We start from the raw sequence: 17942 nt of genomic DNA, 5'->3' as shown, positions 1-17942 counted from the left end.
TTTCAGCAAAATTGAAATTCTAACAAGCAATACAAACTGGTTAGATATTTGACAGAAGTGCCAATTGTGCTTGCTATGCAAATGATACTGGGAGAAAATGTAAAACTGAGTGATTTCTGTTAATTTTAATGGGTCTGTAGAAGTTGCTATTGACATTCAATAGAAGGCATGATCTTGTCAAGTGCCTGCAGGGTTTACTGGTAAAGTAGGAAACCTAACAATTGAGAATGAAATTCATACCTGCACACAGGAAGATGACAGTACTCACAAAGGAAAGGAAATGCCTTTTCTATAAAAAGGGATCTGTTCCGGTATTTATTACAACATGATACAGTACATAATATACCTTTCCAATACTTACAAATATACCAGCCAGTAATGAAGGATGTTTTAGCACCAGTATGTTAGGATAAACAGGTAAGGGTCACCACTGTGAAACCATTTTTAACATTCCACATATGGTAGGCTACAGGTACTTCAAACTGTAAATCATTTAACAGTATAATGAACAAAAAAACTAAATCAATTGCATACAGTTGGTTGTTTTGAATAATCACAAATGTATATGAAATTAAGAAACAAGCCAAGCCAATAATTATAAAACTAGAACCTTCTGCAATATTTGCTATGCGGAGCACTGGAATCAAACAGCCGACATTCTGAGGTTCAAATCAATGGGCTAAAAAGCATTTTCCAATTACAAAACCATTATGTTACTGTAGTATAGCTCCTGTGTCATTCTGACACCTAATTCAAAACCAAGTCCACACATCTCCACTGTGATGTGGTGGTAAAGTGTATGCAAGTCATTGAAGAGTGCATCAGTCTCTTTGACTGCTATGGATCATGAGGCATAGTTTGATAGGCTGCAGTACAATACGTAACATATGTTTAGCTATAAATATTCAGGAGAGCTCTTTGGATGTCCTTCAATGAAATGACCTGAGGTGCAGTTGGCCAAGCAGTGCTTTTACTGTGGGTGTAGGCCAAGCAGTGCTTTCACTGTGGGTGTTGGCCTGCGTTCTGGAACACTGGGTGTTGGCCTGGGTTCTGGAACACTGTTGGTGTTGGCTTGTGTTCTGGAACACTGTGGGTGTTGGCTTGTGTTCAGGAACACTGTTGGTGTTGGCTTGTATTCTGGAACACTGTGGGTGTTGCCTTGTGTTCTGGAACACTTGGTGTTGCCTTGTGTTCTGGAACACTTGGTGTTGGCTTGTGTTCTGGAACACTGTGGGTGTTGGCTTGTGTTCTGGAACACTGTGGGTGTTCTAGAAATAAATGCTGGATCCAGGCTCACATCCATAAGTAAAGACTAAAAGACAATATATCTATTTGACTTCATTGGTGACCTGATTAACATTTCGTAACCTCAACGTGGATGCGTTACATTTCTTCGCCTTTTTCAAGCCAAAACAATTCCCCTAGAGTGAGCAGTGGGCTATCGTATTTTTTTACTGACGCTCTCTCGCTCGATCAGTCTTGTGAGTTTTAGAGAAGGTATAATTGGTCCGATGGGGGTTGAGTGAGGAACATCCTTCAGACAAAATACTCACTGACCTTACCAATCAGAATATACAACACAGGGAAGAACGAACTCATTTTGTCAAGCACTTATTAGTTAAAACAATGTCTTTATTTGAGTCAGTGTCCCCGACAGACTAATAAGCAGGAGGAAGAGAACGTGGCGTGAAACCAGGAAACAAGTAACTTTTGAGGAACGACTGGAACAAAGGCTGTGATTTTAGTACCTTCTCTCTCCAGGCTGTTTACAGCCTGACTGTGGAATCACCAGAGACACTTATTGAGAAACGAAAGGGGAAATGTGGTTTTCCTTTTAAAGTTTTACATTTCATTTTGAAAGAGTCTTATGGGTTTTGTCTACTTGACAGCCTTACATGCATTCATGAGGTTTGATTCCCTTTGGAGGAACAATGAACATCATACAAATAGACAATTAAAGCTGTCACAAATGTTTTTGTTATTGACACAGTATCTTAGTTTGTAATAAGGTGGACATTCTAGTAAGATACCCAGATAATCTAAGAGCTCAGTATTCACCCTGACCAGTACTGGTGGCCTGGCTGTCATTATTCAAGACAATTGCACTATCATAAGCGTACAGGCAAGGCAAAACAAAACAAAGCATGAAGTTTTTCACCTCCATCCACATGCTCATTAAAGATCCTTCCATGAAACTCAGTATTGTTATTTTAGATTGTGCCAAGGCTAATCTTCCTTCCCATCAATAAAAACAAAGTAGATAAAATCATTGACTGGATAATTACCAGTTGACTCCAGAGGAGATGCCTATCTCTGGATCAATGATTTGGACACTGACAAATGGGCTGACGTTAAATCTAATGCTAAACCCATTCCAGGCTGACGACTGTGTACGCTGGGAGACTGACAACATCATTTGGAGTCAGTTAAATGGCCGTTCTGTAACTGGGGCTCCGTCTTTTACCAGACCCGGGTACCAATAGTTTTCATTTTCTTTGAAATAGTTGTGAGCATTTGATTGAGCCTGCCTAAAGTGCTGATAGGCCGGGTTTGCACTTTTGGGGACTATTCCATAGGTTCCATTGTGTGAGGCAAGTTCAAACAAGCTAAAACAAATACTATTTGGACCCAGGCCTGGTTCCGTGCTGCCACATCATAGCCCAGTAAGCATGACTGTAGTCGGTGGTCTTTTACATGGTCCTTCGAGCCGGATAAGAACAACGGCAGTCCGTCTAAATTGAACAAGTTGTGTAATTCTTGATGATGACATTACCAAATATTAGACCCCCTCAACCCCCCCCCCCCCCGCAGCACACTTCTCTCAAGATCCCTCCACACCGAGAAGAAACATCGTAATAGAAAGAAAAGTTCTTGGTTCATCCTGACACATCACAGTTCATAAATATCTGGACTTGGGTAGGGTCCTGTAGCTCTCTGGCTGCGTCCGACGTGGCATCCTATTCCCTTTAGATGTTGCCATATCGGACGCACCTTCTGTGTGTTTCTGTCTCTTTAATGCCCCTTGACGTTCTTGGTGTGGGGTCGTGCTCCCAGGCTGGCATAGTAGGCACACTGAGAGGGGTCACACTGCCCTGGGGGTCCACTGGGGCCTGCCTGGCCATGGGGACCAGGGTTCCCTGGTTCTCCCTGAGCTCCAGACGCCCCGGGCTGCCCGTCCTTACCATAGCCTGGCATACCTGCTGGTCCTGGGGGGTGGAATAGCAAGTGAATGGCAAAGAGTCACAATGAAGCAACTGCTGCTTTCTTAGGAAGTTCAAATGCCAGTCACTCACCCAACTCATGCTGGATAGCTCATAGTTTAGCAACAAAGGATCTCAAGATGGATACAAACAATCATCCATTTAGAATGATACTGTAGTAATAGAGACATTATATTGATATATTGCTGTAATAGATTTACTGTACCTATAGGACCTGATGGTCCAGTCTCTCCTCTCTGTCCAACTCCGTTTTCTCCCTTGTCTCCTCTGGATCCTCTCTCACCTGGATGTCACAGAGACGACAGACACAACACTCACAATGATGTTCTTAAAGACAGTGTCTGAATCAAGAAAACCTCAATAAAGGTTAAAGACTAATATCAATGGGTAGCAAACGTGTTTTCTGAGTTGGAAACCTGAAACCTCTCATGTAGTGTTTTGACAATATTACACTCTAATATTATGCTCTCACAGTGTGTTTATCTGAACCAATAAATATAGGAAGCATGACCAAAAACAATGGGACTTGGGATTAGTTACCTTTAGGACCCATGGGTCCCCTCATGCCGTCTCCTCCGTTCTGCCCAGGCATGCCAGGCTCCCCTGGTGGTCCGGGGCGACCGTCGCTCCCTTCTTTCCCCGAGGGGCCTGGAGGTCCTGGCCGACCTGCCGTGCTCTTCACATGGGACGGCTGGATCTGGGCCATCAGGTACGCCATTTTGGCTGGAGGGGGAACACAAGGACACACACGATTATGACTTGCACAGCTCATTTGAGGTCAAACGAACTTTGCATACATTGCAGATTGCACTAATGTCCCATTGTTCCTAACAATACTCCAGTCTCACCATCTAGCGCTTTCGCTAGTTCCTCCTGGATCAGCCTTCTCATTGTTTCCAGTGATGGTGACTCTCCCTGTGGAAGGAGAAATTAGCATGTTTAGGTCATCGAGTTGTAGATGTCTGTACTATTTTCTATAGCAATGTGACTGAGATTGAACCAGGGTATTCTGTAAAGTGCCAGGGTATTCTGAGAGTATTCTGTAAAGTGCAAGTATTCAAATCACTACTCACCCGTGGTCCTGGTTGTCCGTGGTTTCCAGGTGTTCCCTGAGGCCCTGTAAGACCCACCTCTCCTGGGGGCCCGGACATACCCATCATCCCTGTGTGGCCCTTACGACCTGGGAGCCCCTGGTTACCAGGCATACCTGGATCTCCAACAGGTCCCTTATCTCCCTTCCCACCTGAGTCGCCCTACAAAGACATCCAACAAAACTCACTCAGAGACAATATCAACAATGTTGTTTAAGGTCATTGGTTGGGCAGGTGTCCTGTATGAACTCACCCTCTCTCCTTTGACTCCACGTTCTCCTGCTCTGCCAGACATACCCTGTGAAACAGATAAAGAGTTGATATAATATGCTGTGAGCGAGACTTCGCCCAATCCACGTCCCACATTATATCCATTGTAAAGACACTAAAAGTAGCTGATCAAAATTGAAATATGTCTCCAAAAAAATCTAGCAACAAACCAATCAATCAAATCAAATCATATTTTATTGTCACATGTGCCGTGAAATGCTTACTTACAAGAACCTTAACCAATGGTTCTTACCTGTTTCCCCTCTGGGCCGACCGGACCAGCAGGACCCTAGATAGACAGACAGATCGAAGGCTGAGACATTTATATAGAAATACGTTTGATCAAATCAGAAACGCTTGCATCACAACTTCCACCCTTCTTATGGCAGAACATCAACTCAGACTGTTCCAGCATGAGTGGTAGGACTAGGAGGTAAAGAGTAAAAGTAAAGATACTTTAATAGAAAATGACTCAAGTAAAAGTGAAAGTCACCCAGTAAAATACTACTTGAGTAAAGTATCTGGTTTTAAATGTACTTAAGTAGGGTGGGAAAAGTACACAAATTTCATACTTGAGTAAAAGTAAATGCTATACATCAAATTCCTTATAATATGGAAACCAGATGGCACAATTTTTAATTCATTTATAGATAGCCAGGAGGACACTCCAGCACTCTGACACCATTTACAAACTCACTGTTTGGTTTCGTGAGTCCGCAAGATCAGTGGCAGTAGGGATGACAATGCGTTATATTGATAGATGCGTGAATTGAACCATATTGCTGTCCTGCCTGAGCATTTGAAATGCAACGACAACTTTTGGGTGTCAGGGAAAATGTAAAAAGTACATCTTTTATTTAAGAATGTAGTGGAGTAAAAGTAAAAGTTGTCAAAAATATAAAATAGTAAAGTACAGATACCCCCAAAAAACTACTTAAGGAGTAGTTTAAAGTATTCTTACTTAGTTACTTTACACCGCTGGCAACAGTAGCTTAGAACCCTAGTGATAATGTTTACATTAAAAAGGAGCAGGAATCCCTACTTACCGACGGCCCCTTGGGACCACTAAAGCCTGGTAATCCTGGGTTCCCAGGGTCTCCCTTGGCTCCAGCCTGACCCTGTAATATACACAGAAACATGGGGTCTTTCACATGGCGTAGTCATACTGTAGTCGTACTGTAGTTGGAACACAGATGCAGCCCCACTCGTTATAAGGGATTTGGTGATATTAACATAATGTTTAGCTATCTGAAGTTCTTGTGAACGTTGCTACGCTTGGAGGTAAATCTCATAAAAGATCTTGCGGTGGGAGATGAAACATCTGTAAGCGATTAATATTCATATTTACAAGGGCTTGGTGGGGCTGGCTGTAGAGTACCAGATACAGGGTAGAGGAAGCTGCTGTCTTCGCTAAATACAAACAGCATTTCACCGCATGTGCATGTTTCTGCTTTCACAGAAGCAACGACTACAATGTCTGCAATGTTAAGAGCATTTACTGCTGTATATAAATAAATGATCACTCACTGGAGTACCAGGGGCTCCTGGCTTTCCTGAAGGTCCTGGTTCACCAGGTTTACCCTTGAGAGAGAGACAGAGGTAGATGGAGCGAGGGTTGGAGAGAGAGAGGAAAATAGGGAGAGAGAGAGAAAAAGTGGGGGAGAGAGAGAGAGAGAGAGAGAGACATTAGTGTCCCTTTCTATTAGCTAGGTTGTCATCGTGATGAATCTGGTGTCAGTAGATAAAGGCAGTATAACATAAAGGTGACTTACATTCTCCCCTCTCCGGCCAGCCAGGCCTTCTGGCCCAGGAGGTCCAGTATTACCCTTCAACAAACAAACACAACACATATATTATTAAGACATCCCCTGTGTGTTGATAATTGCAGAGTTATGATTTGTTATATTAGTGTTCTCACTCACGTCTTGGCCAGGTTTACCCTCCGGTCCGTTACGTCCTTCCTTTCCATCTTCACCCTGATTGGTCGAAGACAGAAACATATTCATCAACGCAACCAATCCATTCACAGTTGGCCTCTCTTTCGAGTCTGGGGTCAAGGCAAGACACTTTTATACATCCAATGTGCTCTATAAAATCCATAGGTTAACGTGGAGGTAGACAGCAGTCTATGTAACAAAAGCCTCTGTCTTAAGAGACGTGTTATTGGCGATGGCATAAGGAAGTTGCAATCATTGGCGGTCCATCTCACATCCCCTCTAGCCTGTTCTCTGTCAGAGAACAGGCTAGAGGGGATGTGAGTAATGTCTCAGTAATGAGGCATGCTATTGGTCACACTATATTGAGACACGCTATTGACCACTGCTGTGGCAGATATTGTATCCTCGAGCTGAGAGAGATTTAATGAGAGTAGGCATGTGTCACAATTTTGAGAGCGAGATGATTTGATCTTGACAGACCAGGGAAGACATATGCCTAATGTTCATATTCACCACATGACGGCCTCCTAGTGATCTAATGTGTTGAGAATTGTGACATGGGAGTCAATGGGCTGACCTTTGAACCTGGTTGTCCAGGCTCTCCTCTGTGACCCTTGAAGCCCTGTGTGGAAAGAATAACCAACATGAATACACCACCAATGTTTTCATACGAGTGAAATTATATCTCCATTTTCCACAGTCTTAAATAATCATTCCCACAGACTTCGTTACATTCACATTTTTTAAAACATTTTAGCAGACGCTCTAATTCAGAGTGATTTTGTTCGTACTGGTCCCCCATGGGAATCGAACCCACAACCTTGGTGTTGCATGTGCCATGCTCTACCAACTGAGCCACACGGGACCTAGTTACTTACAGGCATTCCCCTGAGACCTGGTTGTCCTGGTGGTCCTGTCTCTCCTTGTTTACCCTGAAATTACAACAGAGTTAGATTACACGCCAAGGGAATGATGCAGGTCAATATGAAGGGGACCCATAGTGTGCCATGTATAAAAAACAGAATATACAGAACATACAGAATATCCTGGGAATATAGTCAGGCCATATCATGTGTACTCACAGGTTCTCCTTGTTCTCCTGGTCGGCCATCTTTGCCAATTTTACCCATTTGACCCTGTGGAACAAGGTTATTCAGCATGTAGTCTTTTTGTTGTCAGCCTTGGGTTTCAAACGGTTTATTCACATTCCACTCCATAAATGACACGTGTGTTTTCATGGACAGACTGAAAGCGAGTTTATAGTGGAATTGTTACTATCACACCAATACTATTTGAAGTTTTTAGCAGGTCATTTCGAGTCCTTCACAAAACTTGATCAACATGGTTTCTCACCATTAAGCCTGGTAGACCTGGTGGCCCCTGGATTCCCTTCATCCCCTCCTTTCCCTGCAGAGACAAAACAAACACAAGACAGTTCCAACCATGATAAATCAACAACAGCACTATGACGATTAATGTCCTCTGCCACAACACTCATCCCAGTTGACCTATATGGCCAGCCAGTGGGACGAGGCCGGTAGAAAACTGATGACATGTAGTGTAATATGCTGTCTGGAAATAAAACATATGGACAACATCCTGACTTTTTCTCCAGGGGCTCCTGGGGGACCGATGGGGCCGGGTTGACCGTCGTTACCCTACAGAGAGACGAAGAGGGAGGAGTCAGAAAGAACATTCATTCTACTGGCGATACTAAATAGTAAAAAGAGCAGGCTGACAGATGGGTTAATGGTAGGTTCTGTTAGCACCACCAGGCAGGTACAGGTACTCACAGGATTCCCCATGATGCCAGCAGCACCGGGGTGGCCAGGGGGTCCGGTGTGACCCGTTTCACCTTTGTCTCCAGGTCCTCCTTGGGGTCCTCCATCACCTTTCACACCCTGTGGAACGAAGAACAAATGATACATATCACCTCTGGCCACTGTGTTGTACAGCAGGTGACATAACACACACAAACCACAGGATGTTTTCAGGTCTTCAACTCGATAATTCATATTCTATGGAAGATGAATGTGTGTGGTTGATAAGCGGGTGTGGTTGAGGAGGACTTTCCTTCTCTCCGTTGGCACCAGGGGGTCCAGTGGGTCCGGTCGGGCCTGCTTGGCCCTGTAATGATAATGACAGAGACACCATCAGTCTCTGGGCAACTAAAGGCTCTCTCTCTACATCTCTCTTTCTGGTCTGTTTGTCTTTCGCCCCCCCCCCCCCCCCCCTCCCCATCTCTGGCTCTCTAAAAAGACCATCTGCAGCCCTGTCTCCAGGTCCTGATCATTCACTGCACCCCCCCGGAGGACAGGAAGCCTAACGATGCTGAGAGCCAGGCTGTTAGCTTCCCACCACTCCAGTCAAACACAGTGTGATGGATACAGGAGACTCCTTCGCTATTCTCCTAGGCTGCTGTCTGAGGCATACTACTTCTATGAAGTTATAAGTCCCCTTTGCAGTGTTTCGAGCATGAAGAAGCGGCATGGAAAGGATCAGAATGATTCAGGATGTGCATCTCCCAGTAAGGGATACCTTTATCAGTACTATGACTTTGTCCTTACTTGGTACCCGTCCTGTCCGTTCTTCCCAGGAGGTCCGGCAGGTCCCTTGTCTCCTGGTGTCCCTGGGAGACCAGGCTGTCCCGGGGGTCCGGCCGGGCAGTCTGAACACACGTCCTGAAGGACAAGGAGAAACACTTAGCGATGAAAGAATATGTCCGCGTCAGGATGATTTAACAAGATAGAGGCAACAGTACTATGGTAATGGGGCTCTCCTCCTTACCTTCAGATTCAAATCTGACAAGTCTGCTGCTGCTCCCTGAAAGAGATTGCGTCCATTATTATGCAAAGGTTGATTGGACTGATACACTTCACACTGATAATCACATCATGCATTTGAATACATCCCCATTGGTGAGCCATCACGTCAGTGCCGTGACAAAGAAGGTACGGCATAGTGAAGGTACAATATTTGGTCTCAGTTTGCTGTGTTGTTGGGACGTTTCCGACTCCATTTACTGTACTGGTCAACTCACTGGCTCTCCTGGGGATCCCTTCTCTCCTGGTCGTCCTGGTAAACCATGGTGTCCTGCAGGTCCCTGTGTACCTGCGACGCCTGGCAGACCTCTCATGCCCTGAACCAGGAAACAAACAGCAGTCAGTTGAACTTTTATTTGAACATTACTCAGTTTACGTTTTCACTTTGTCACACTAAGGCTGAGCATAATTATGACAAAATGTCAAAAATGTTTTTTACCGGTGATCCAACTGCACCATTGGGCCCTGAAGGTCCCTGTAAAAGATACATATGATACATCAGTTCTCAGTTCTCATGTTCAAAATAATGTGCCTGTGTGTGTGTGTGTGTGTGTGTGTGTGTGTGTGTGTGTGTGTGTGTGTGTCTCTCTCTCTCTCTACCGGGGGTCCGACTTTGCCTTCTCCTGGTGGACCCCTGTCCCCTGGAACCCCCTGAAGTCCCTGGGATCCGGGTTGGCCCTGGAACAGACAGAACCTTGGTTACCATCCAGTAAGACACAAACAGAACCTTGTTCACCTTCCATCTAGGGTACACTGTGTCCTGTTAATGCAATAGCCAATACTTTCTAATGACATTACTGTAATATCGTAACGCTTGGCTCAGAGAGTTCTGCTGTGCTGAGCAGAGTGGTTGTTGATCTCTGCAGCTCTTCGCTGCTCAGGCAAGATACATCAACATGTGTTTATTTCTAACAGAGAATCCAATTAGAAGTTTCAGTATTCAGTGTGGCAATCATAAAGGTGACCAGGGCGGATGATTTAACGACAACAGAATTCTCTCTCCTGCTCCTCAAAAAGTTGTTGTTAAATCATTGTGTCAAAGAAAATTGCTTTAGGGCAACCAAAATTAATCATTTTCTTCCTATGCTAGAGAATACTCATTTTTTGCTTTGTCACCAGATAGAATCTGGCTTCAAAGCACTGTGTTTCTCCCTACCCCTCCTCCCCCAACCCAACTTAAAAATGAGTTACCTTCTGTCCGGGAGGTCCTTCAATTCCCCGCTGCCCAGGGTCACCCTGTAATATAATATCACACATAACACTATTATGAGCCCGCTGGCTGGTCAAATCAAACACTAAGCATTTAAAGTCTTATCGCAGGATATGTGGTCCTGCACCTCCCTGGACTACGGTAACAGAAACCACTTTAACAGTGGAGAATAGTCAACTAGTGTAACATACTGCTGTAGGCATGACTGTTATGTGCCCCTATATTCCCTGTACAATACTTTTGAGGCTAGGGTTATGGGTTATGGGCCAGCAGCTGACAGTAGTAAAATGGAACTGTTATAAACCACACACACCCAGCACCTGTACACCGTCCTGCTGGGTTCCTTCATTAGTTTCATGTGATAAAAGCACAAACTGGGTATGTGCTCTTTGTTTGCCTTCTCAGCACTATCACCATATGGCCTGTGGTTTAGAAAATGAGTAAACAGGTTCCAGGTCAAATCACAGGCATAACTGTATAATGTGGGCTGTACGGTACTAACATAACCAGTCATATTTTAATATGGTTGTATTTAAATGCATGTTGATTTATGTACATGTGCAGCCAATACAGGATGTGAAGGGCTTTTCATTTGAAACTCCAGAGCCTGAGGTTTTAATTGCCTGATTGCATAAGTGCCAACAAACTCTATATTTCTTAGAGTCAAGATAGATGTGTGTTAACTCTGCAGTCAGGATATTTCCCTCACTACGGCACCAGACCAGGCTAAACTCTTGGTTATAGTGGTGACATGGACAGGTGAAACTGCTAGCCGTAACAACGAGGTTTGAACGTCTTATGAAGAGTGATGTTTCTGTGTCTTACGTTCTGTCCGTCTTTGCCCTTCCCTGGCAGGCCAGGGGGTCCTTGTATGCCTGCATCTCCAGGGGGACCTGGGGGGCCAGCACGACCCTCCTTCCCCAAATCTCCCTGGAACACATAGCATAGTCATTCATAGAGCGCAAGTTACAATATGATGTCCCTAGAACACATGAGTTACGAGTTAAAATATGTTGTTCCTAGAACACACGAGTTACAATATGATGTTCCTAGAACACATGAGTTACAATATGATGTCTCTAGAACACATGAGTTACAATATGTTGTTCCTAGAACACATGAGATACGAGTTACAATATGATATCCAGAGGACACACGAGTTACGAGTTACAATATGATGTTGCTAGAACAAACGAGTTACAAGTTACAATATGATGTCCCTAGAACACATGAGTTACAATATGATGTTCCTAGAACACATGAGTTACAATATGATGTTCCTAGAACACATGAGTTACAATATAATGTCCCTATAACACATGAGTTACGAGTTAAAATATGATGTACACAGAACACATGAGTTACAATATGATGTCCACAGAACACATAAGTTACGAGTTACAAGATGATGTCCCTAGAACACATGAGTTACAAGATGATGTCCCTAGAACACATGAGTTACAATATGATGTCCCTAGAAAACGCAAATTACGAGTTACAATATGATGTCCCTAGAACACACAAGTTACGAGTTACAATATGATGTCCCTAGAACACATGAGTTACAATATGATGTTCCTAGAACACATGAGTTACAATATGATGTTCCTAGAACACATGAGTTACAATATGATGTTCCTAGAACACATGAGTTACAATATGATGTTCCTAGAACACACAAGTTACGAGTTACAATATGATGTTGTTAGAACAAATGAGTTACAAGTTACAATATGATGTCCCTAGAACACATGAGTTACAATATGATGTTCCTAGAACACATGAGTTACAATATGATGTCCCTAGAACACATGAGTTACAATATGATGTCCCTAGAACACACGAGTTACAATATGATGTCCCTAGAACACATGAGTTACAATATGATGTCCCTAGAACACATGAGTTACAATATGATGTCCCTAGAACACATGAGATACAATATGATGTCCCTAGAACACGTGAGATACGAGTTACAATATGATGTTCCTAGAACACATGAGTTACAATATAATGTCCCTAGAACACATGAGATACAATATAATGTCCCTAGAACACATGAGATACGAGTTACAATATGATGTCCCTAGAACACATAAGTTACAATATGATATCCACAGAACACATGAGTTACAATATGATGTTCCTAGAACACACGAGTTACAATATGATGTCCCTAGAACACATGAGTTACAATATGATGTTCCTAGAACACATGAGTTACAATATGATGTCCACAGACCACATGAGTTACAATATGATGTTCCTAGAACACACGAGTTACAATATGATGTCCCTAGAACACATGAGTTACAATATGATGTTCCTAGAACACATGAGTTACAATATGATGTTCTTAGAACACATGAGTTACAATATGATGTCCCAAGAACACGAGTTACAATATGATGTCCCTAGAACACATGAGTTACAATATGATGTCCCTAGAACACATGAGTTACAATATAATGTTCCTAGAACACATGAGTTACAATATGATGTTCCTAGAACACAAGTTACAATATGATGTTCATAGAACACAAGAGTTACAATATCATATACACAGAACACATGATTTACAATATGATGTCCCTAGAACACATGAGTTACAAGTTAAAATATGAAGTCCCTAGAACACACAAGTTACAATATGATGTTCCTAGAACACATGAGTTACAATATGATGTTCCTAGAACACATGAGTAACAAGTTCAAATATGATGTCCCTAGAAGACATGAGTTGCAATATGATGTCCCAAGAACACATGAGTTACAATATGATGTCCCTAGAACACATGAGTTACAATATGATGTCCCTAGAACACATGAGTTACAATATGATGTTCCTAGAACACAAGTTACAATATGATGTTCATAGAACACAAGAGTTACAATATCATATCCACAGAACACACAAGTTAAAATATGATGTTCCTAGAACACATGAAGTTACAATATGATGATCCTAGAACACATGAGTTACAATATGTTGTCCCTAGAACACATGAGTTACAATATGATGTCCACAGAACACATGAGTTACAATATGGTGTCCCTAGAACACATGAGTTACAATATGATGTTCCTAGAACACATGAAGTTACAATATGTTGTCCCTAGAACACATGAGTTACAATATGATGTCACTAGAACACATGCGATATGAGTTACAATATGATATTTCTAGAACACATGAGTTACAATATGTCCACAGAACACATGAGTTACGAGTTACAATATGATGTTCCTAGAAGACATAAGTTGCAATATGATGTCCCTAGAACACATGAGTTACAATATGATGTTCCTAGAACACATGAGTTACAATATGATGTTCCTAGAACACATGAGTTACAATATAATGTCCCTATAACACATGAGTTACGAGTTAAAATATGATGTACACAGAACACATGAGTTACAATATGATGTCCACAGAACACATAAGTTACGAGTTACAAGATGATGTCCCTAGAACACATGAGTTACAAGATGATGTCCCTAGAACACATGAGTTACAATATGATGTCCCTAGAAAACGCAAATTACGAGTTACAATATGATGTCCCTAGAACACACAAGTTACGAGTTACAATATGATGTCCCTAGAACACATGAGTTACAATATGATGTTCCTAGAACACATGAGTTACAATATGATGTTCCTAGAACACACAAGTTACGAGTTACAATATGATGTTGTTAGAACAAATGAGTTACAAGTTACAATATGATGTCCCTAGAACACATGAGTTACAATATGATGTTCCTAGAACACATGAGTTACAATATGATGTCCCTAGAACACATGAGTTACAATATGATGTCCCTAGAACACACGAGTTACAATATGATGTCCCTAGAACACATGAGTTACAATATGATGTCCCTAGAACACATGAGTTACAATATGATGTCCCTAGAACACATGAGATACAATATGATGTCCCTAGAACACGTGAGATACGAGTTACAATATGATGTTCCTAGAACACATGAGTTACAATATAATGTCCCTAGAACACATGAGATACAATATAATGTCCCTAGAACACATGAGATACAATATGATGTTCTTAGAACACATGAGTTACAATATGATGTTCTTAGAACACATGAGTTACAATATGATGTCCCAAGAACACGAGTTACAATATGATGTCCCTAGAACACATGAGTTACAATATGATGTCCCTAGAACACATGAGTTACAATATAATGTTCCTAGAACACATGAGTTACAATATGATGTTCCTAGAACACAAGTTACAATATGATGTTCATAGAACACAAGAGTTACAATATCATATACACAGAACACATGATTTACAATATGATGTCCCTAGAACACATGAGTTACAAGTTAAAATATGAAGTCCCTAGAACACACAAGTTACAATATGATGTTCCTAGAACACATGAGTTACAATATGATGTTCCTAGAACACATGAGTAACAAGTTCAAATATGATGTCCCTAGAAGACATGAGTTGCAATATGATGTCCCAAGAACACATGAGTTACAATATGATGTCCCTAGAACACATGAGTTACAATATGATGTCCCTAGAACACATGAGTTACAATATGATGTTCCTAGAACACAAGTTACAATATGATGTTCATAGAACACAAGAGTTACAATATCATATCCACAGAACACACAAGTTAAAATATGATGTCCCTAGAACACATGAGTTACAATATGATGTTCCTAGAACACATGAAGTTACAATATGATGATCCTAGAACACATGAGTTACAATATGTTGTCCCTAGAACACATGAGTTACAATATGATGTCCACAGAACACATGAGTTACAATATGGTGTCCCTAGAACACATGAGTTACAATATGATGTTCCTAGAACACATGAAGTTACAATATGTTGTCCCTAGAACACATGAGTTACAATATGATGTCACTAGAACACATGCGATATGAGTTACAATATGATATTTCTAGAACACATGAGTTACAATATGTCCACAGAACACATGAGTTACGAGTTACAATATGATGTTCCTAGAAGACATAAGTTGCAATATGATGTCCCTAGAACACATGAGTTACAATATGATGTTCCTAGAACACATGAGTTACAATATGATGTTCCTAGAACACATGAGTTACATTATGATGTTCCTAGAACACATGAGTTACAATATGATGTTCCTAGAACACGAGTTACAATATGATGTTCATAGAACACAAGAGTTACAATATGATGTTCATAGAACACAAGAGTTACAATATGATGTTCCTAGAACACATTAAGTTATAATATGAAGTCCCTAGAACACATGAGTTACAATATGATGTCCCTAGAACACATGCGATATGAGTTACAATATGATATTTCTAGAACACATGAGTTACAATATGATGTCCACAGAACACATGAGTTACGAGTTACAATATGATGTCCCTAGAACACATGAGTTACAATATGATGTCCCTAGAACACATGAGATACGAGTTACAATATGATGTTCCTAGAACACATGAGTTACAATATGATGTCCTTAGAACACATGAGTTGCAATATGATGTCCTTAGAACACATGAGTTACAATATGTTGTCCCTAGAACACATGAGTAACAAGTTAAAATATGAAGTCCCTAGAACACACAAGTTCAAATATGATGTCCCTAGAACACATGAGTTGCAATATGATGTCCCTAGAACACATGAGTTACAATATAATGTTCCTAGAACACATGAGTTACAATATGATGTTCCTAGAACACATGAGTTACAATATGATGTTCCTAGAACACATGAGTTACAATATGATGTCCACAGAACACATGAGTTACAATATGATGTCCTTAGAACACATGAGTTACAATATGATGTCCCAAGAACACGAGTTACAATATGATGTCCCTAGAACACATGAGTTACAATATGATGTCCCTAGAACACATTAGTTACAATATAATGTTCCTAGAACACATGAGTTACAATATGATGTTCCTAGAACACGAGTTACAATATGATGTTCATAGAACACAAGAGTTGCAATATCATATCCACAGAACACATGATTTACAATATGATGTCCCTAGAACACATGAGTTACAAGTTAAAATATGAAGTCCCTAGAACACACAAGTTACAATATGATGTTCCTAGAACACATGAGTTACAATATGATGTTCCTAGAACACATGAGTTACAATATGATGTCCTTAGAAAACATGAGTTACAATATGTTGTCCCTAGAACACATGATTAACAAGTTCAAATATGATGTCCCTAGAACACATGAGTTGCAATATGATGTCCCTAGAACACATGAGTTACAATATAATGTTCCTAGAACACATGAGTTACAATATGATGTTCCTAGAACACATGAGTTACAATATGATGTCCTAGAACACATGAGTTACAATATGATGTCCACAGAACACATGAGTTACACTATGATATTCTTAGAACACATGAGTTACAATATGATGTCCTTAGAACACATGAGTTACAATATGACGTCCCAAGAACACATGAGATACAATATGATGTCCCTAGAACACATGAGTTACAATATGATGTCCCTAGAACACATGAGTTAGAATATGATGTCCCTAGAACACATGAGTTAAAATATGATGTCCCTAGAACACATGAGTTACAATATGATGTTCCTAGAACACATGAAGTTACAATATGATGATCCTAGAACACATGAGTTACAATATGTTGTCCCTAGAACACATGAGTTACAATATATTGTCCCTAGAACACATGAGTTACAATATGATGTTCCTAGAACACATGAAGTTACAATATGTTGTCCCTAGAACACATGAGTTACAATATGTTGTCCCTAGAACACATGAGTTACAATATGATGTTCCTAGAACACATGAGTTACAATATGTCCACAGAACACATGAGTTACGAGTTATAATATGATGTTCCTAGAAGACATAAGTTGCAATATGATGTCCCTAGAACACATGAGTTACAATATGATGTTCCTAGAACACATGAGTTACAATATGATGTTCCTAGAACACGAGTTACAATATGATGTTCCTAGAAGACATGAGTTGCAATATGATGTCCCTAGAACACATGAGTTACAATATGATGTTCCTAGAACACATGAGTTACAATATGATGTCCCTAGAACACATGAGTTACATTATGATGTTCCTAGAACACATGAGTTACAATATGATGTTCCTAGAACACGAGTTACAATATGATGTTCCTAGAACACATGAAGTTATAATATGAAGTCCCTAGAACACATGAGTTACAATATGATGTCCCTAGAACACATGCGATATGAGTTACAATATGATATTTCTAGAACACATGAGTTACAATATGATGTCCACAGAACACATGAGTTACGAGTTACAATATGATGTCCC

The 17942-nt window shown here is 40.9% G+C and overlaps 1 protein-coding gene across 3 annotated transcripts in view; it reads right to left on the bottom strand.

Annotated features, from left to right (window-relative positions):
• Positions 1 to 285: 285 nt before the first annotated feature.
• Positions 286 to 17942, bottom strand: part of LOC139392029 (collagen alpha-1(XXII) chain-like) — a 70678-nt gene continuing 53021 nt past the window's right edge. For all 3 annotated transcript variants that reach the window (XM_071139674.1, XM_071139675.1, XM_071139677.1), the window contains 25 exons: positions 11377 to 11481; positions 10533 to 10577; positions 9942 to 10019; positions 9781 to 9816; positions 9560 to 9658; positions 9307 to 9342; positions 9087 to 9200; positions 8595 to 8646; positions 8313 to 8422; positions 8124 to 8177; positions 7873 to 7926; positions 7602 to 7655; positions 7398 to 7451; positions 7097 to 7141; positions 6505 to 6558; positions 6355 to 6408; positions 6110 to 6163; positions 5629 to 5700; positions 4836 to 4871; positions 4566 to 4610; positions 4295 to 4474; positions 4070 to 4136; positions 3762 to 3944; positions 3427 to 3504; positions 286 to 3206 (listed from right to left, as the gene is read on the bottom strand). In XM_071139674.1, the coding sequence (XP_070995775.1) occupies positions 3013 to 3206; positions 3427 to 3504; positions 3762 to 3944; positions 4070 to 4136; positions 4295 to 4474; positions 4566 to 4610; positions 4836 to 4871; positions 5629 to 5700; positions 6110 to 6163; positions 6355 to 6408; positions 6505 to 6558; positions 7097 to 7141; positions 7398 to 7451; positions 7602 to 7655; positions 7873 to 7926; positions 8124 to 8177; positions 8313 to 8422; positions 8595 to 8646; positions 9087 to 9200; positions 9307 to 9342; positions 9560 to 9658; positions 9781 to 9816; positions 9942 to 10019; positions 10533 to 10577; positions 11377 to 11481 (1953 nt within the window). In that variant the 3' untranslated portion in view covers positions 286 to 3012. The remainder of the gene's footprint in view (positions 3207 to 3426; positions 3505 to 3761; positions 3945 to 4069; positions 4137 to 4294; positions 4475 to 4565; positions 4611 to 4835; positions 4872 to 5628; positions 5701 to 6109; positions 6164 to 6354; positions 6409 to 6504; positions 6559 to 7096; positions 7142 to 7397; positions 7452 to 7601; positions 7656 to 7872; positions 7927 to 8123; positions 8178 to 8312; positions 8423 to 8594; positions 8647 to 9086; positions 9201 to 9306; positions 9343 to 9559; positions 9659 to 9780; positions 9817 to 9941; positions 10020 to 10532; positions 10578 to 11376; positions 11482 to 17942) is intronic.

The sequence above is a fragment of the Oncorhynchus clarkii genome, chromosome 32 (assembly GCF_045791955.1).
Source record: "Oncorhynchus clarkii lewisi isolate Uvic-CL-2024 chromosome 32, UVic_Ocla_1.0, whole genome shotgun sequence".
Lineage (NCBI taxonomy): Eukaryota > Metazoa > Chordata > Actinopteri > Salmoniformes > Salmonidae > Oncorhynchus > Oncorhynchus clarkii.
This window is presented reverse-complemented; position numbering and strand designations above follow the sequence as displayed.